The sequence below is a fragment of the Periplaneta americana genome, chromosome 1, assembly GCF_040183065.1.
Source record: "Periplaneta americana isolate PAMFEO1 chromosome 1, P.americana_PAMFEO1_priV1, whole genome shotgun sequence".
NCBI classification, from domain to species: domain Eukaryota; kingdom Metazoa; phylum Arthropoda; class Insecta; order Blattodea; family Blattidae; genus Periplaneta; species Periplaneta americana.
Genome location: NC_091117.1, coordinates 54,438,873 through 54,460,000, shown reverse-complemented (window position 1 = coordinate 54,460,000; position 21,128 = coordinate 54,438,873). Strand labels below are relative to the sequence as shown.

The window sequence follows — 21,128 nt, the reverse complement described above, 5'->3', positions numbered from 1 at the left end:
TGTATACATGTAATATGCACATGCTAACACAAACACACACAAATGAGAAAAATTATACATAAATATTCAATGAACTAGTCTGCCAGGAGTGAGGATGCCTAACTTAATGTGAAAATTTGTAACAGGATGACAAACATCTTAAATTCTGAAAACAGTAATTACATTCTAGAATCTCAACATTTACTGTCCTCAAACCTTCTCTACACATTCACAATTATTTACTCTTATTTATACAGTTTTATGAAGAAATTCTAATAATGGCACTAAAAATTATGACTGCATAATTCATAATAAATTAAGAGGATTTTTAATTGACATGGAGGGGAAGGAAGAAAATGAATCTGCTAGAGAATTCTTGAAATCCTGTATTATAGAAAATAAAAGCATGACAAAAGAAAACGTGAAGTTTAATATGAATGGGTAAATATTCTCAATTATTTTATACTGAAGAATATTGTTAGATGGCTGTTTGTAATATTATGGCACACGATAATTACAGACTTTATTTTTCGCATATGAGCCACTATTTTGTGTGATTCTTTCAAATCAAAATAGAACTGTTTTTAACATAATATGTTTCAGTATTCTCTATATAAAATTTCTTAGTATTAATGTTTTGACACACAAAAAAAAGCTCTAGTCCTCTAATTTATCTCACTTTGATCAAAATTCGAAACATGTCTTTTTTTCCAGCATTAGATTTCAATTAAATCGGGCCATGAAATACATGGAAGGAAATGTACCTTAAAAGTGTACTAATTGTAGCTTATTTTTGGACCTGGGTGTGTGTGTGTGTGTGTGTGTGTATGTTTGTGCGCTGACATTTGATGTATTTATTGTGCGTCATTTAATGACAAAGATAACATCAAGGAAGGAGTAAAAGCGCAGCAGTAGCAGCAATGGAAGGATGACAAGACAAAGAAAGAAAAGCAGAATAGGAAGACGAAGATGATAGGAGTCGTGAAGGAAAGGAAAAAAAAAAGAAGAGAAAAAAGAATTAAAGTGAATGAGTGGAACAGCAAATCTGTTAAGAAATAAAAAAAAAATAGAAGTACTGGTTATATTACTAAAACCCATTGCTTGAACTATAGTAGAGAAATTTATATAATGCTGCATCAATTTTATCAATGTTTTCCTTCCCTTGTCTATACTGATAGTTTATTTGTAAAAACATAAATACATTAAATTTTATGACTCAAATATAAATATACTGCATCTATGGATTGATTTGTTTTGTGTGTCAGAATTTATAACTTCACAATAGAGAAACAGCCATGACAGTTGTAACAGTGTGTATATCCTAAATAAATTGCAAACATCCCATCGAACCTTAGTGGACTATAGTACTGTATACATATTAGCATTTAAGAAAAGTAAAACGTAAAAAAAAGTATTTAAAATTGTGTCATGGATTTGTGTTTCCAGAAAGAAGTTCAGCGTAGAACATTTTACAATTTTTCGTAATGAAAAGAACTCGTAGAGAAATTTAATTAAGGGCAATGCAGACCTTGTCTATGAACTTCGTTTAATATCTATCAACTTACATAAACCTGTAACTTTACATATTTACACATTCACCCAGCCTATAATGATCTAATGAGGCACATACAAAATTTGAACATCATATGCCAAACTTACGGCCTTTCTAAAATCTATGTACTTTCGAAACTTGAAGACTGAAATCTTTTGTTACCAAATGTTCACATTTATAAATATACAAGAAGGCATGGAGCACTTAAGCAAGCAGTAAGAATTCAGACATAAATTAGAGAACATTGCTAAAATTTTGAGAGATAAAAAAGAAAAAAGAAATGCTTTATATTTAAACATGAAGAAATCTATTTTATGTGATAGTGTAACATGCACAGCATAAATGGAAATGCTTGAAAACTTTTCAGTGTGAAATGTAATTTATTGGTCCTTTTTCCACATCTATGATTCTTTTAGTATTGTGGCACGCTACTATATTTATTATGAACACTCATATTCCTTTGACAATGTATCATTAGTAGGGCCCAGATTTCAATGACTTTGCATCTTTTTTTATGATACAAGGGTGATGCTGTGTTGAAAATAAATATGACTCATAACATCTTAAGTGAACTTAAAGCATTTTTATAGGTATTTTTTTGTTGCATTTTTTGTTATATTTCTAGAACAGGGAATTTTTTTGCAGTTTTATGCAATTCTAAAGCTATTTTTAAGTAAAAATTAAGGTATTTGTCAGTTTTAGCTACTTTTAATGCATTATTATCAAAATATTAGTGCAAAACAATTTCCAGAATCTTCACCCTTAGATATTTTGTTCGAACTTGGACTAGTCTAACTGCAAGAGTTCATTCCTATTGTCAACACATGAGAGACAAAACTTTCTCTTTACAGAGCGTGAGGGTGTCGCTACCTTCTTCATATTGTTTGAGGAGCTTACAACCCAGTCACTTTCCATTCTGCACCTGTGATTCAGTTTTTCACACATCGTGTCCCAGTCAAGTCTTAAATCATTTAGAAAATAAAAACAAGTACTTCCGCGAAATTAAAACAGTTCGCTTCGGAATACTGTATTGTCAAGTGATGGTAGTATTCTGTACTGTAAAATTTGTGATATGAAAGTGGCGGCAGAAAAGAGATTCACCATCGACCAACAAGTAAATAGAGAAAAACGTGAGATCAAAATAAAGGCAATTCCTTAGTGATTTTTTTTTTCTTTTTACATCATTTTTAATTGATTTTAAGGTTAGAAAGTCATTTTTTACACCATTTTTTAAGTATTTTTAGGTTATTAAAATCTGGACCCTAATCATTAGATAAAAGAATTAATTACACAATCACTTAGATTTGAAAAGGAAGGTCAACATATGTGAATTTCAAGCACTGAAGGAGGGCAGGAATGAGAAAGGTAAAGAAGAGCTAGCAGAGATTGTGACTTGGATATATAAAATACTGTACTAGCAAGTAATTAATTCTTTACTTCCTGAGTAAATAATCCAACAGACGATAACAATACTTTATATAATAAATTTGAAAAACCTACTCCTTATAGCCAATTTATCAATTTTATTTAACATACTGTATTTACTCAGCTATAGGACTCCCTTTTTTCTCTATTTTTACTTTCGAAATTGGGAGAGGCTCCTATAGGCGCGAACTTCGTAAAATCAATTGATTTGGGAAGGAATTAAAATATCCTATTTTAGTATTATTATGCCACATAATGTAGATGTTCAATTAGAGCAAAGTCATTATAGAATTTTGTATTTTGACTTTCAAAATGTGGGTGGGGGGGAGGGGTACTATAGGTGATGGGGTCTTACAGAGGAGTAAATCTAGTAGGCCTATAATTGTTTTAAGGTTTGTATATTCGCTCATATAGGCATTGCAGTCTCCTGATGTTCAAGGAATGCATTTATGTACTGTACGTAAAGTCAAAATTTACATTCTGGTGGGTTATAATAACTTAAAGATATTACTACAACTATTTTAATTCTATGCTACTGGAGCAGTTACAGAACGTAAGGAACAAACATTGAGTACGACAGCATGGTTGTGTGTTCAATAGTTCTCAATCTGGAGCGTGCTCATTCCTTCTTATATACTCATTAGTCATTATTTACATTAATTCTCATTAGATCTTTAATTTTACACTTATTACTCTTTGAGCGTCCAAACATGTCTACCACCTTACTAACATTGTTTTTTCTACACATTATGATCACAGGCTCCTACCATAAACTCCTGGCTAAATCACCAATATGCTATATAAACACAGGAATGAAAATCTATTTACAATGAAGATTCATCGATTCACATGGATCAAGATTGCAGAAATCAAGTAAAGTGCGACGTGCATTCAGATGTGAAAGTAGATTCTTTAAAAGTATTTATCCTGTAATGAAGCAGCATGAATTAATTCAAACTGTAAATGTATTAAGTGAAGATCATATTCATTGAAGCTCTTTATTCAATGTTAACTTTTAAGCAATAACTACTAAATGCATATTTTAACTAGGGTAGATAAATCTATAATAAATTAAACACATCGACCACACTTCTATGAGCTCATCATTAATGATTCAAAATATCAAACACTACATTAGAATGGAAAGCCAACAAGGCCTACTGGGTGTAATAGTCCTTATTGGAAATTAATCTAACGTACCTTTAGATCACAGAAAATATCCTACTTTCACTCCTGAAAGCATAAATCTAATTATTTAGAGTGATTTACCCAGCAGGCTCCTGTGGCAGGCTGTGATCTTCATACCCACTGCTTCCACCTGTTAGTTTCAATGGACTACAAGTGTGTTGCATATTTAATTGCCATGCAGTATTCATATTAGACTCATCTGTCAGTTTTGAAGCTGGACTGCAGTCAATGCCTCTTGGAAGCTGCTGTGTTGCAGTATTTCCGACTTTCTGGAGAGATTCGATGAGATCTTGTGCTGTGTTATTGTCCAAAATACCCTGCATAGAGGGTTGGATAATATTGCCATTTGCTGGTTGTTTCTTTGAAGACTCCTTGTTTTGTAGCTGGTTGTTCAAGTTGACTCTTGTTTGCTGAAGTATTGATTCACTTTTTGTCTCTTGGTTTCGGACATTAGCATTTCTTCCAACTATAACAAACGAATATTAGGTAAATGACATTCATGTAATATGTTTTTTATTTATTTTAGTAGGTTATTTTACGACGCTTTATCAACAGCTTAGGTTGTTTAGCGTCTGAATGAGATGAAGGTGATAATGCCGGTGAAATGAGTCCAGAGTCCAACACCGAAAGTTACCCAGCATTTGCTCATATTGGGTTGAGGGAAAACCCCAGAAAAAACCTCAACCAAGTAACTTGCCCTAACCGGGAAATGAACCCAGGTCACCTGGTTTCATGGCTAGACGCACTAACCGTTACTCCACAGATGTGGACTTGTAAAATGTTAATGGTTTTATACACAGTGTTTATCTAACAATTGAGGGGCGTTTTCACAAAACTTGTTATCTACAAAATCTTTTTTTTTAAAATACACAACTGTAGATACAGAGTTTTGAAAAATCTCTTTTATTTCAAGATCAATTTACTGATATACTTAACAACTTCAGCTTAATTCTGATAGCAAAATTGGATTCTCCTGACCCAAAAAAATAAGGGTATGCTAAAACCATAAAATCGAAAAAAATGTAGATAACGAGTTTTGTGTAAACGCCCCTCAATTGTTTATGATTACTTTATAATAAGACAAACAAAATATACTACAATGTTTACAGACACCAGTAATTTCAGGATAAAATTAATTATATAATTATAATATGTTGTTGTTGTTTTCTAATGTCAGGCGTTTGACAATTAAGTCATTTGACCTCTTGTACTACAATATTTTTTATGCTCGACCATGCCAAAATGTAGTAATTATACACCTGGTAGCAGCCCTTTAATGGACCTCATTAAAGTACACCTATTCATTAAAGTTTAGGTGTTCCATCAATCAGAAAATACCATTGTAGCAATATGAAAGTGCAAGTATCGATTATTCTTGGATATGCAACCGAAAGACAACTAGCGCGAAATTAGACAAAGTAAAAATGGTGGACACTAGTGATAACGAGCTGCAACTTACACCGCTGGAAATTTCGGCAAAATAATATTCAAATAAATTCAATTTGTCATCTCGTTTTTCAATTTCTAATTCAATTTCAAGGTTATATCAAGATTAATGTTTATTTTACTCTCTAGATTATATCAAGGTCAATGTCGACATTTGTTTCTGGGAAAAAAAAAATACTTTCGCGTCTGCGCACATCTCACAATTTACGAGGTATTGCACAAGGTCAGTTCCGCTCCTCAGTCAGATAAGAATAACATGAATACTTATGAATAATTTCAAGTTAGAAATATAGTCGAGCATAAAAAGTCGTGTGAAACTTGATTATAATGGTAATTAAGACGCTCGTATGAAAATTATGAAACTCGCTTGCGCTCGTTTCATAAACATATTCGCTTCTTAATTACTACCATTATAGGCTCGTTGCATAATGTACTATTCCAAGTTTTTGTTAATTTATCCTTTTTGTGCATCGTTATAATAGCGACTAAATGTCCGGTGGGACAGAAAATGAAAACAATGAGGGATGTTGAGGATAATTCTCAAATAACACTATCGCATATGGCGAAAAACATGGCTTGCCAGTTACTTCACTATGGGGAATAATTAAAAAGAAAAAAGAAATACATAATTTTGGCATAATAAATTTCAGGAAATGTGAGTTATGCAAAGACCCAAACTCTGTAAACTCTGTCACGAATGCAGAACATCTATTCATATGTGAAAGTCTAAATGGGGAAAAACAATGATTGAAACACTTCACAAGTATATACTGGGAAGCAAGAAGAACAATGTCAATGTTCTGTCCTTGGAAACAAACAATTCTAGGTGGTCACTGTAAATAGATAATACAAACAGTCTAATACATAAAATTCAGCTAATTAGGAAACCAAAAATAATAAAATAGTAGAAAACCATGCTGTTTCACAGAATTCATTTACACAAACCTACAGAACTGCTTTTTATACGAAATTTGCTGTGCGCCTACCCTTTGGTTCTTTTTCAACCTTCTAAGTCTTTCAAGATTTTGCTTGGGATAGTGTGACATAAAGCTTCATTAGATCTCAAGATATTTCAGTTTAAGTAAAAGATGAACAGATTTGCCAATTATTTTAATATATAAATTATCGCATACCTGCAACCATGCAAGCATTTTCCAGCAGTGCTACTTCATGAACTACAGTAAAAGTCACAACTCACCAGATTCAGATTTATCCACATTCTGATATCTAGAATCACTTGGACCATTGTTGTGGTTGCTGCTGTCCTCATCTTCCTGAGGCTTTGCCTCCTCAGCTACAGTGATGGTAGCAGTCGATCCTTCAGCTTCTGGGCTCTGCACTGTTGTCAAGGTATTCCACCAACTTGACAATGCTCCACGTGCTTGTGACAGAGCTCCACCTACAAATATTCAAAAAAGAAAACTGCCCTAGATTTAAGAACTAAGAAGTTCAAATCGTAATCTATTGTGGACAATGGTGGTTTTTTTTATACATTACTTATTTACTTACTGGCTTTTAAGGAACCCGAAGGTTCATTGATGATCTCACATAAGCCCACCATTGGTCCCTATCCTGAGCAAGATTAATCCAGTCTCTATCATCATATCCCACCTCCCTCAAATCCATTTTAATATTATCCTCCCATCTACGTCTCGGCCTTCCCAAAGGTCTTTTTCCCTCTGGTCTCCCAACTAACACTCCATATGGATTTCTGGATTCGCCCATATGTGCTACATGTCCTGCCCATTTCAAACGTCTGGATTTAATGTTCGTAATTATGTCAGGTGAAGAATACAATGCGTGCAGTTCTGTGTTGTGTAACTTTCTCCATTCTCCTGTAACTTCATCCCTCTTAGCCCCAAATATTTTCCTAAGCACCTTATTCTCAAACACCCTTAACCTATGTTCCTCTCTCAAAGTGAGAGTCCAAGTTTCACAACAATATAGAACAACCGGTAATATAATTGTTTTATAAATTCTAACTTTCAGATTTTTTGACAACAGACTGGATGATAAAAGCTTCTCAACCGAATAATAACAGGCATTTCCTATATTTATTCTGAGTTTAATTTCCTCCCGAGTATCATTTATATTTGTTATTGTTGCTCCCAGGTATTTGAATTTTTCCACCTCTTCAAAGGATAAATTTCCAATTTTTATATTTCCATTTCGTACAATATTCTCGTCACGAGACATAATCATATACTTCGTCTTTTCGTGATTTACTTCCAAACCTATTTCTTTACTTGCTCCAAGTAAAATTCCCGTATTTTCCCTAATCATTTGTGGATTTTCTCCTAACATATTCATATCATCTGTATAGACAAGCAGCTGATGTAACCCATTCAATTCCAAACCCTCTCTGTTTTTCTGGACTTTCCTAATGGCATACTCTAGAGCAAAGTTAAAAAGTACAAGTGATAGTGCATTTTTTTTACATTTATTATATTAAATTTGTCATTCCATCAGTGTTATCAATGCTCTTTGTTTATGGATTTATTAGAATTTCAGTGCACATCTTTATATTGTTCTTCATTATTCTTTGAAGTACTCTCTCAAAAGTTGTCTCAAAAGGTGACTAAAGTTGCCAACACTACTGTTGGATTACTTTGTACACACTGTAGTGGGATGTGCATAGAGAGGAAGCAGGACAACGGACAATAGGACCAGAGCTTAATGATAAGGCAGTTATTACTCGTACATTGCTAAAATTTGATTTCTTGTTAATATATTATTGCACTAATTTATGTGGTAGGAAAACAAAAATACGTATGAGTTATTTATTCCAAAGTAACATTACTGTAGATACAAAAGTTAAACAGCACTGATGTACTTACCCACAGCTCGACCTGTGGTAGCAACAGCCCGTCCAGTTGACACCATGGCCTGGTTCAATTTACGACCACCCTCAGTATTCTGCATTGTGCTAGAACAAAAATAAAGAAAAGGAAAAATAAAATATGTCAGTACCATGTCAAGGTTATTGAAAAGTTTGATATTTAATTTTTGTTATTAACTTCACATCTGAATATCCAAACTCACTGCGCCAATCGAAGCTTCATGTCTGCAACTGAAAGCTGTCCTGCAAATGGATGTCCTGGGTTCAGATCCCAGATACCGGTATGCTCTCCACTAACCCACATTTTGTAATTGTGGGTTGTTTTCCATGCTGCCATGAAGCTTGAGTTGAAGTGTTCAGTCTCTCGACTGCCTTCTATAAAACCAAACCGTGTACAAACAAATATCATAATACTGATGCAGTACCCCACTCAATGAACCAGAGCCTGTCTGTGGGATAAGTAGAAATCAATCACACAACATGTGAATGGACTAGGGTTGGCAACCTACTCAAAAGGCACTGGTTTTAAAAATGAGCATCAGGAAGATGACAAATACTTTTTCATTATAAGTTTCAAGTATTATCACAGCATTTCAGTTCCTTTAACATGATGTGAACAATATTATTGTTTATAATTTATTTTCTTTAACAATTATTCAAAGATTATGGGGAAAGATGGCTACCATGTGTGGAGTGTGAATCAGGCAATGTAAATATGAAGGACCGAGCAAACAATTTAAAAGAAAGTACTCAATTTCGAGTAGATCAGTACTTGGATTTGCTCTGTGCTTCATATAAATAAAACATGTGAGTGATAGGCCTATATCTATACATAGTGTTCATAGTACACATAGTGTAAAAGGAATTAACCAGAGGAAGGCAAGGACAGCAGGCAAAAATCTCAACTGGATTGGCTCGCCAATTGAAAGTAATTGAGTTATCCTTGTAACAGACGTTACAAGAGGTCCTTGCCCTAATCGGATATCATGGGCTGTTCTTGTTCTTATTATACAAAAGAAAGACATGAATTCATTTAATATGTACTCAGATAAAAAAGATGAACTTTTTTTCTGGATAGTAAGGGAAAGGCATTATTTTTAATTCCAAAAGTAAAGATATTCAATTTTTTTTACATACTATATGGTTTAAGTGAATATATTATGTAATACATTTTTCCCAAATTCATATAAAATGACTGTATGTATAATAGTATAATTTCTAATATTAACTTCCTATTCATGAAAACCAGCATTTAAAAGTGATCTAAGCAAATTAATAGTATATTATGAGACTCTGAGCGAATCTCTCCCTTTTTATAGCAGATCTTAAGACCTTGCTCCAATGGTTCACTTATGCACAACAATCTGAGCAGAAATTTCTCTTAACAATAAGGGACTCTTCAAGTTTTTCTTACCTGCTCATTACTGGAGGAATTAGGAATTTAAAGTAATTCGCAATGAAAAGGGAACTAATTTCTCTCAGCAAAACATTCTTTCGTCAGAACTAAATTCACCTTCCCATTTGTTACTTTATTCTATGTAATACAAAATCATAAAGAAATTTGCTTGCCAATTCTTAAGTAAAACTTCTTGTGTTTCTGATTTCAAATAATCTTTTATAGTTCATTAAAATTTATCATATTTCGTGTATATCATCCCTGGATAAACTTCTACTGTATATACAGACAGACAAAACAGGCAGGCAGCACAATAGTATTTTCTTTTCACACTTCGAATAATAAGTAAAAAATAAAAATGACATACCTTGTAATAAAGATGTACGTAAGAGACATAGAAGGTACACTCGAAACTGTGAACGGATCCACTCATCTCCACCTTCCCAGCCCACACCATCTAGGAACACATCATGACGTTCTTCTGCAACATGTCGTACTATAAAATCTGCAAACCTCAAGTCTTCTGTTGTAAGGTGCAACTGTCGGCGAAGTTCTGGATCTTGTGTTTCCACTTTAGCTCCTTCCACCTGTTATTGATAACAATAAATTTCGTAAGACAAATACAATAATCAAAGACCTTAACTAATTCATTCATTTGTTCAATTTTCTTAATGGACAAAGAAATAATAGAAGTATTTTAAGAAACATCTTAGTCATGATTTCCAACTATTATCCTATAATCACGGTAATGGATTCCACTTTCCATATGCTCTGCCCTCAGAATTGCAACAGTAACATAATCCACAAAGGTGTAAGTAGGGACCATATACAGAGAGGAGTATTTATCAAGATCTGAGGTAGCGAGTGGCCTGTTACCTGGCTGAAGAGCAGCTAGGCACTAGTGTGAAGCATGGGAGTGCACACATGGGTACATTACATCACGTCTTTGCTATCTACGTATCTATTGTTACCAACAATCAACATTTACATTTATAAACAGCTGTTTTACAACTTCTCAAATTGTGACATAGCGGTACTATCAGTTATGTCTATTACATAACTTAGTGGTCTAGTGTGTTGAAGAAACATGCAGGTTTTTCAGTGCTATGTTGTCTGAACCAAGTCATGGATGGAAAAGTGAGGATCTTTATGAAAGTAAATAACAATTTCATAAAAAGATGTGAACAATGTATTGTAGTGAATGGGGGACATTTTGAACAACAAATGTGAGCTAGATAAGTACAAATTCTACAACTCTTATTGTAGATGTTGCATGAGAGCCAGGGATATGGGCACACACCCCACGATAACCTAACCATAGCTCAGAGGAGACTAGCCTATCTCTGGATCACATTAAATGCTTCTCACTATATATGTAACAATCTGCTCATGGCTTCATTGCCAGATGCAAGGCACTAGACAACAACACATATGTAACAAATTATTTAACCAAATGTAACTATATTAAACATACAGTGAAATATCTACTTTGGACATCCCTTCATGCCAGATCTTTAATTACGAAAACTTTTTAAAAATCTCTCATTCAGTTCCTTAAGGGGAGAGGTACATCATTGGCCTGCAAAAATTTAGTGAAATTAATTTTCTATATATCTCAGCTACTGTATTTCTTGCTTAATAAACATATCGTACACTTTATAAAACACTACTTAGAATATTAAAATAGCTAATAATTACCTGTAAAAACAATATCAAATTTGCGTAATTTTTTACAACCATAAAGCATTTACATTCATTCATTTATTTTATTCCATAGATCTTACATGACCAATGAAGCTTTAAGATGTGGAACATGTCAACATTTTACAATATTACAATTACAATTTTTACAAATTTTTATAGTTTTACAATTTAGTAATTTTCTACAATTTTTACAATTTTGTACAATTTTTTTACATTTTTTTACATTTTGGCGAGATGTAGTGAGATGAGATGAGGTCCGAGGATTCGCCAAAATATTACCCGGCATTTGCCTTTTTGGTGGGGGAAACCTCGGAAAAACCCAACCAGGCAATCAAATCAAAGGGGGTAATCAAATCAAAGGGGTTGATGCCAAGGACTCGCCATAGACCATCCGGCTTCAGTCCCACGGCTGGGGAAAACCTCCGAAGAAACCAAAGTACATAATAAAATCTACACTGAATTAAATATATGCATGATTTTTTTACAGGAATATTCTTAAGATCTACATCAACAACATAGTCTAGTATGTTTTACCTGTTCCTGCAGGAGACATTTTTTCCTTAATAAAAAATTAAAAAAAAAAAATTAATATTGAAGGTAACGATTAAGAAAATAAATATTTCTTGAGAACAGGTAAAAGATCCTAGACTATGTTGTTGATATAGGTTTTTAAAACATGCTAGTAAAAGAATCATGCAGATATTTAATTAATTGTATATTTTATTATGTAAATGCTTTAAGGTTGTAAAATAATTATGCAAATTTGATATTAATTTTACAGGTAATTATTAGCTATTTTAATATTCTGAATAGTGTTTTATAAAGTGTAAAGTATATATATTAAGCATGAAAAGTTTTGTTCATTTAGCTTTTATAGTAACCAAGATATAAAAAAAAAATGAATTTCACTAAATTTTTGCAGGCCAATGGTGTACTTCCTCCCTTAAGGAGACACTCTCCAATATGGACAAGGACAGCAGTTTTCATTTCTATTAAATTCACCTCTTTGTAACGAACATATTCACGAAATTAATGAATTTTGTAGTTGAAATTTGCCCATTATTCTGCTTTATTATGTAATGTCACTAGTCTGGCATCCACTTACAATATAATTATTCTTTCAACTCTCAATGTGTATTGGCATTGCTCCAATTTTTTTGGCGGCCTCAAACTTGCAATATGTGAATAACGTCAAAGTTGTAAATGTACAATAATGTTTACATTCTTGACCCTCAAAAGGAGAGTTTCAGCAGAATTTGCATTACTCCGATTTCTATATTTTGATTTAAGCTCCATCTGAATCAGACAAATGCTGTTAAGTGTAACATGCACTGCACGTGTCTTGCGTGTGCATGCAATACAATATATATATAAAAAAAAGTAAGACTTGCCTCAACTAGAACGTCTACCAGTTGTTTCTTTTGCTTGAAGAGAACATTGGTGGCTCCCACCAGGTAGCCTCGAACATTTACATCACTGAGGAGGTCTAGATATGGCAGAGACAGGTATGGATGGCACAAATAACCCTACAAAACACAATCAAGAATCTTCAGTCTTTTCATCTTCGCATTCTTGCAAGACAAAATTATCAATTTATTATTCAGAAGACAATTTTATTTTTGTAAGTACTTCATAACCATTACTTTATACAAATATCTTTTCGCTACAGGCATGTCAGGTATTAACACATTTTTCCACATGGTTTCTCAAACTGATTCAGGTACAAAGTATTACACATACTTATACATAAAAATATTATATTATATCTGGTTGGTTTAATTGCCATTAACTTTTGACTACTACGTGAGATCTTTCGTGCTCGTATTGCTTCTTCTTCTTAATGTGTAATACTTTTATTAAGCCGCCAATGCTTATCTAGTACAATAATCATTTACATGAGTAAGGTTTCTACAAACCTTACAAACCTTCTAGAAACCTTACTCATGTAAATGACTATTGTACTAGATAAGCATTGGCGGCTTAATAAAAGTGTTACACATTAAATTACAGCAGCTTATCGGTAACAAAACAAAAATGAAATTGATTCTTCTTCTTAGTTTCAAATATGGCGGCCTATAACAAATTATCTAAAAGCACAGAGACCTAAAACTTGGTCCATTATGAGTCCCATTTACAAGGTATATACAAGTACGAACATGCTTAGACTAATTAATTTTATTTCCTTTAAATAATCAGGAAGCAAGGAGCAGTTACCAAGGTTTTTGCATCTGGCTCAGTGAAGTTCAAAACGTTAGAGCAGGATATGTGAAAAAGTCGATCTTTCTTATCACATCATCTATAAACTAGATCGTAAGTGATGCTTCTGACTGGTAGGTGTCTTTTCAAAAAATCTGTTGGTATTACACACACCTATTCACTTTACTTACAATCTTTCTATTTAGTGATAAAAGGGATTCATTGAAGCCAGATTGTCAAGTCATCTGGAATTTGTTAAGATCTTCTTTCAATGCTTAGAGCCCAAACATTTATACAATTGCAAATAAAAGGTTCTGGTCCAATAAAAGCAGTTGAAGCTTCTTCTTTGATGAAAGCAGCAGTGTAATCATTACTTGTAACACCACATCCAGGAACCAGAATGGGTAGATTTTATTATGTAATTAGCATAATGATTGTAAATTAATTAGGACGCCAAAGTAAGACTGGTTGTCTGAGCGAATGTAGATCTTCATGTTCCTGTATGTCCTCCTTATAGAATAATTATGGTGTTTATAAATGGAACAAAATGTGAAAAAGTATTTCTTTTAACACAGCGCAGATATTACACAATTACTATTTCAATCAATTGAGAACAATTATATATTAAAATAAAAATCCATCACAATAAGGAAAACTAATCAGGATAAATTTATGAATTAACTTTTCCTTAAGGAAAGCATTCTTGTAAGCATTCACGTAAGGTCCATAAATCTAAATTTTGTGACAAAAAATAGGTGTTCTTTGATTTTTACATTTTCAACATTTTAAAATTTTCTTAAGAACTGATTTTAACATTTTAGAGATATTAGTTAACATAAGAACAAAGAAGAAGGCATGACTATTAGAATATATACGCAAAATGATTTTTTTTAAATAAGTAACTTTTATATCATATCCTTTAATTCAAAGAACTAAACACTCTACAATGTCTCTACTACTCGTATTTTAAACAAGATTAGAAGAAAGTTAGTTAAAGCTATAATAGTACAAAGAAAAAAGCTTTTGAACATTATTTTAAAAACCTCTTACGTCTAATACATGTTGTCAAAAGAAGAGGGAGAAATAGTCCAAAACAACTTCTGAAATCACATCTGTCATTAACAATATGAGTTAAAATAGGAAATCAGTTGTCTGTGATGGCAGAAGACAATATGTATTATAGATTATTACTGCATATAGTCAAATGGAGGATAAGAATTTTCATTTAAGTATATTATTTTTAATATAAAAGAATGTAAGTAAAAGAATTGACACTGTAACAATATTCCCTTAATAATTTTGCAACTTCCTAGTCAGTTGTGACCCTTTAGTTTTAGATATGTCTTGTAAAACTGTAAAAGGACTTAAGCACTGTTACAATCAAATACACAGTAAGATTAATATCACATAGCATTTTGTTTAAATTTTAAATACTATTATTAAGTGAACCTCCTAAAATCATAAGGTAAAAAGCATCTTTGAAAAGTCGTTATGATGATGATAATGCCATCAAGATGGCACACACATTCTCATTATACTCGTACATTTTGTGCATTCGAAAACAATGCGCACGCACGCACACACACATATGCATACTTTCGGAAATTGATATGAAACAGTTATTCATAGAACAGAAATAAAGAAGGAAGAAGAAAGAAAGAGAAATAAAAAAAGGGAAAGAAAAAGAATAAAAGAGGAAAGATTTACAATGCTTAGTACCACAAAACTCTTGAAATAATTTTCTTTTTACAGCATCACTATATTTTCTACTTCCTCTTTGCAATTTTATTATTCATGTATATAGGTATATATATAAAAAAAAAAGGAACGAAAAAAAGAAAAGAAAAGAAACTCGTAATATGAACTGCAAAAAAAAAAAAAAAAAAAAAAAAAAAAACCCATACACACAAAAGAAAAAAAAACACACACACACATGCAGAAACAGTTTCCACAAATAGTGTGAAACCTAGATTTGAATATATAATTTTAGTCAAATTGGAGCACACATACTTGGAAAAGAACTCCATGATCTTTAACTTATCCTCAGTTAGATCTGTAGGCCAAGTACGTATAAAATTCTATCTTTGACCTTCTTTATTACGCTGGATTAATGACAGATAATACAGCATACAAATTGCCTCTTACTGCAGTGTAAGCAGTGATGTATTTCTAAAGCGGTTTTGACGTGATGTTGTGTAAGGTCCCCATGTAAATTTGATATTTTTAGTTTTTTTTTTCCTCCTGCAATGCAATACAGTACAACACACAGAAAATTAAAATGTTTTCACACCTGTGTAAATAGCATGAGAGGTACACCACACTGCTCAGCACTGATTTGTGCAATAGCTGCCATATTGGACTGCACATTGGTATCACCAATGGTTTCAATGCTGCTGTCACGGGGCAACTGCATATGATCATGGCCTTGTCGATCTGTTGCTCCTGTACCTAAAGTAGACAGGCTGTTTACACTATCAGAACTGTGGAGCTTGCCGTCACATGTTGCCGACACCTGAAACAAGAGATTACTCCAAAATTTTCAGAGCAATGAAAACAGACACCCAGGTAAAGATCATACATAATACAAAAAGAATCACAAAAGATTATTCTGAGATACATACTTCCAGCCAGTGTTCCTCTACAGGGCTGCCAGTAGCTTTAACGCTCTCAGGACTGTCACTAGAATGACTGGACTTCTCACTTTGTACTTTATCCAGAGTGTTGGCTGCATTATCTTCAGCTGTCTTCTGTTCTTCTGTTGGACTGGCTGTTTTACTAACTTTGTTTGTTACCGTGGAAGATGTAGATTGTGTACTTTGAGATGAAGATTCACTATTTTGTTGCTTACTGTCACTTTGTTCACTTTCAGAACTGTTCTTTGAAATAGAATCACTACTACCTACATCAGTAAATTCTGGAATTGGAGACATCGGTCGTGAAGGTCTATAAGATAAAAAATCAATTACTTACAGTAAGTATGTGGTGGAACATTAACAATTAATTGTAAGTACAGAGTCCGGCAAAAAAATCTGATGTTTTTAAATGAGACAACACTATTGTATTTTAATATAAGTTGGTTTTTATTCTTATATCGTAAAGAGGCATTATTGCCATTTGCTGATGCAAAATAACAAAATTCGGTTTTGAAAATTACACCCTCCAAATGACGTCCATTTTTTCTAATGCACTTCTGGAGCCTGACTTTGAAGTTCAGCATTGCTCTGCCTACCATATCCTGTGGTATTGTATATCCTTGGCTTTCCTGTTGACTTACATTTTGATGCTGAAGAAGACGTTCTAAAATTGTGTTACAGCTGGGAACTCGCCCATGTCAACCCACACTGAAATGTTGTCAGAACCTACGCTATGTAAGAACTACTGAATTACAGTAGAACCTCTATTATCCGTGGTAATGAAGGGGCTGAACTGAACGGTTAATCGAAAAAATCGGATAATCAGTGCTATGAATGATTTTCATCAATTAAGTGTATAATACAGTTTTGTACATAATTTAAGGTTCCTGCCATGCTGCAATCACTGTGTCTTCATACTAGACATATTATGTTCATAATTAATAACAAACACAATGAAGTACAGTAATACATAACTCTTTATCCTTGTTTTCTATTAAATCGCTCACAGCTGTAATGCCAATCTCGTATTCTGATGCGACATATACCACCTCTTTTCCAAAGCCGCTCAATTATTTGTACATTTTTTTATCTTTCTTTTGACATTCGTGGAAGACATTTTGCATACAAGTAATAGAGTACGGCCACTAGAACAGAAGGACAATGTTGATGCTGCATGGGTTTGCAGTTGTGTGTAAGTTTTTGGGGACGTTTTTCTGAGAGCAGATTGTGACTATTTTACAAGTCTGGAAAATACGCCTTCTCATAAGTAACTGTTTATGGTTGCACACAATGACAGAGTCATTACATACTGTGTAATGCTAGTGGTAAAGGATTGCAATAACTCTATCTATAAAAAATACCTACTGTACTAGCGTGATGTACAGAACTTCATATTATATTTCCTCCGCAGCAAAAAAAAAAAAAAGTTGAGGAAGACAGTCAGATAATCCGCCGATCGGTTAATAGGGTGACGGATAATCGGGGTTCTACAGTATTTGTTTTGAAAAAATATCTCTATGGCAAATGCACGATGAAATGCGTTCAACAGATCCATTGCCACTGAAATGGATCAATAAAGGCATTCATTCCCTATCCTCCTGCTGCTGAGCGTCTGTCTTAGCCACAGTTACTGCCAAAATAAAATGCGTCAGATCTTTTTGCTGGACCTTGTAAAATATTAAATTGTCATAGTCATAAGAGATCAGTTCTAAATCTTTTATTTGCGTTTTCCATGGTAATTCAGGCACAGAAATCCAATGGTATGAAAATAGTAGTGTGACTACCTCTTGAATCAAATTGAATGAGAAACAGAAATCCTGAAAAAGAAATTGAATTAATTGTTGCTCTGAGCACCACAAAATTCACAGTACCTCAAACTCAGGTTCATTTTTTTAATGATTTAATAATGATATATTAACTGTGCTACGTGATTACCTAGTGTCAATGGAATCACTTTTAACAAGGCGATATTCATGTGAGATGAAATCAAGGATTCATCATGAAATTAGCTGACATTCGCCTTACATTTAGGAAAAACCCCAACCAGATAATCAGCCAAAGTGGGATTTGAACCCACACCAGACTTCAGTCTCAGATCACGAACGGTGCCTTTGTTGATAAGATATCTGTTCACTGAGTTACAACTACGACTCATACAAAGAGAGAGGCTCAATTCGAACCGGATTTTTTGACGTGAATACATCTGTAAGTTCAGTCCAGTACTGGGTGCCATTCCATAAAGTCGATCAACATTTTCAAGCGAGTTTTGTCGCGCTTCCCAATATTTTCATGATGAGTCTAAAGAATTTCACAGGTTTCTATATAGTGCATTTCAATCTCTACTTCCTGATTGCGAAGAAGATAGTTTGATGTAGTTGTTAATCCAAGTGATATTTGAGGTGGACAAGGATGCTATTTGGTGGTAGGTTTTCGCAGGGTATTCTCATTTTCCCTACCAACATTCTAAAATTGCTCCATTACACATCATACAGTGCCATGTACATCACCTCCCATGGTGGACTGAGAACAATCACATGGTGGCAAAAAGTTCTAGTATTATGGTATGTCACTCATACAGGGGGCATTGAGTGAATAACGCACAATGATGTATTATCACCGCTCTCAACATCGAAAATCATTTGACATTCAAGTTCACACCGTTAATCACATGTTTGTTATTTTACTTGTGTACTTCTTACTCGCCTAGCCAATTGTTTTTCAACAGTCTTTTGAATCAGCTGAGGGAGAGGTCGAGATCAGCAGTCATATCTTATCTTCACCTTAGAAGTATGTTGCTTTGTCATGTGACTTGTAATAAACAAAATAATCAGCCAGTGTTGAAAGGAAGATGCGGGAGTGTTCATTTACAGTACAGTAAAATGAACTCTCTGACTTACCGACATTACCCATTTGAGAGTGGCCAATTTATTGACCATTGGGGGCAAGGGACTGGGAACTTCGATATTTAATGTGTCTTTTTACAGAAGTCTATTCAATAAATCAATAATGTGTGCAGACAATTTTCATGATTCTTATGTTAATTATCATAAACTGGAAATTTTACAATTTAGCGAGAATGTTCAAAATCTTCAATTGGGGAAGGTCATACAAACTTGAACAGGTTATCTTTCTTGGGTAGTATTACCACAGTCTAGTATATACAGTCGCGAAGCTCTATACGTAGTAAATATGCAAACATTAGATAGTTGCTCACCACTAGGATCGCTAATATCGCCTCATTACAGGCAATGCAAAATAGTACCGTCACAGTCTATTGTTTCTAGCACCCTCAAAACTCAAGCTTCGTGACTGTATATAGTAGACTGTGGTATTACCATCACTAGCGCAAATGCCACTTTCATTATCTTGATACATGTCTTCTTTGCTAAAGTCGTCTTCTTCATTCACTATCCTGTCCATTGTTATCATGGTGGAACAATGCATTCGATCTTCATATTTCCGCACTATTAGCTCTACAAGTAACTGGGGAAAATTTTCCTTCTCTATATCAACGCAATCATTCTTGGAATATTTCCAACTCAACTCTGATATTACAATATTTATCAACATTCAAATAAGTGCTCATTTCTCGTCTTACTATTTTAAGTTTGGTTTAGAATTGCGTACAAACAATGAAGAGACCAACTACTGATTCATGGATGGCTTTACTGTCTTTTTTGGCATCAGAACACGTCATTTATACACAAATTTAGGACAAAAGATTCCTGTTCGAACTGAGACTCTTTCCATGTTAGCAGTATCCACAATATTTTCAACATGTAATCAGTAGGTTTTAAATTGTTAACAATTAAATGAATACTGTTTAAAACGAAAAGATATTTCCTGCTTTGTAACAATTCCAAGTAAAATAGACTATATATATATATATATATATATATATATATATATATATATAGGCCTATATATATATATGTATGTATGTATATATATATATATATATATATATATATATATATATGATGACACAAGTGAACCACTGTCAATAACAGTTCAATTGAGGAGGGTGATAAAAAAAATAAAAATACAAATAAAAGCTATTTTTCAGCACATTTCACATGCTACTTAAACTTTTCAGTGGAAAAATTTTCAATGATTTAGCAGTGATTTTAACTGCAATATACAGCTAAAAGCTGCTACCACAGTAATGAAGAGTGTTGATAATTTTACCAGATACAGCAACCTAACTTTGTAAAATTAACATATGCAAACTGTATCAATAAATGTTTAATTTTCACGAAAAAATTGAAGTCCTTAATAGGAAACAAAATAAAAACTCACTTTACACATGCTGACTCCTGTAAGCCTCGTTCAATCATGCCAGGATGCAGAGACAAGAGTGATAATATGGCAGCACAAAGAGGCTGAACAGGTGAACGATAAAATACCAGTCGTCTTTCCAACAGCAACAATTTGAACAGTATCAGAGCCTTATGTCGAAATTGAAGAATCAGATCCCTAACAGATAAGCCTGAAACAACAGTAATGGAGAAGTAACACCAAAAATATTCTCGTTTTGCAAGAAAATACGGAGAAATGAAATCAGAGAGATCAAAAATATTACCACAGTTCAACTTTCAAAACCTTTAATGAAAATGCTGTTCACGTATCTTATTCCTATTTTGTCAATAGTTTTTATGTTCTCTCTAACGTAAATTACATCAGTGATTCTCAACTGGTGCCCAAAGAGCACTTAATGGGATCCACAAACATAATAATAATGATAATAATGATGACGATGATGATGATGAT

General features: G+C 33.4%; 1 protein-coding gene across 1 annotated transcript in view; it reads right to left on the bottom strand.

Annotated features, from left to right (window-relative positions):
• Positions 1-3,133: 3,133 nt before the first annotated feature.
• LOC138695920 (late secretory pathway protein AVL9 homolog) overlaps positions 3,134-21,128 on the bottom strand; it is a 28,954-nt gene continuing 10,959 nt past the window's right edge. The window contains exons 4-12 of the mRNA XM_069820290.1: positions 20,658-20,847; positions 16,347-16,668; positions 16,016-16,237; positions 12,921-13,055; positions 10,193-10,412; positions 8,633-8,804; positions 8,428-8,516; positions 6,789-6,989; positions 3,134-4,610 (exon numbers count right to left, since the gene is read on the bottom strand). Coding sequence (XP_069676391.1) covers positions 4,222-4,610; positions 6,789-6,989; positions 8,428-8,516; positions 8,633-8,804; positions 10,193-10,412; positions 12,921-13,055; positions 16,016-16,237; positions 16,347-16,668; positions 20,658-20,847 — 1,940 coding nt within the window. The 3' untranslated portion in view covers positions 3,134-4,221. The remainder of the gene's footprint in view (positions 4,611-6,788; positions 6,990-8,427; positions 8,517-8,632; positions 8,805-10,192; positions 10,413-12,920; positions 13,056-16,015; positions 16,238-16,346; positions 16,669-20,657; positions 20,848-21,128) is intronic.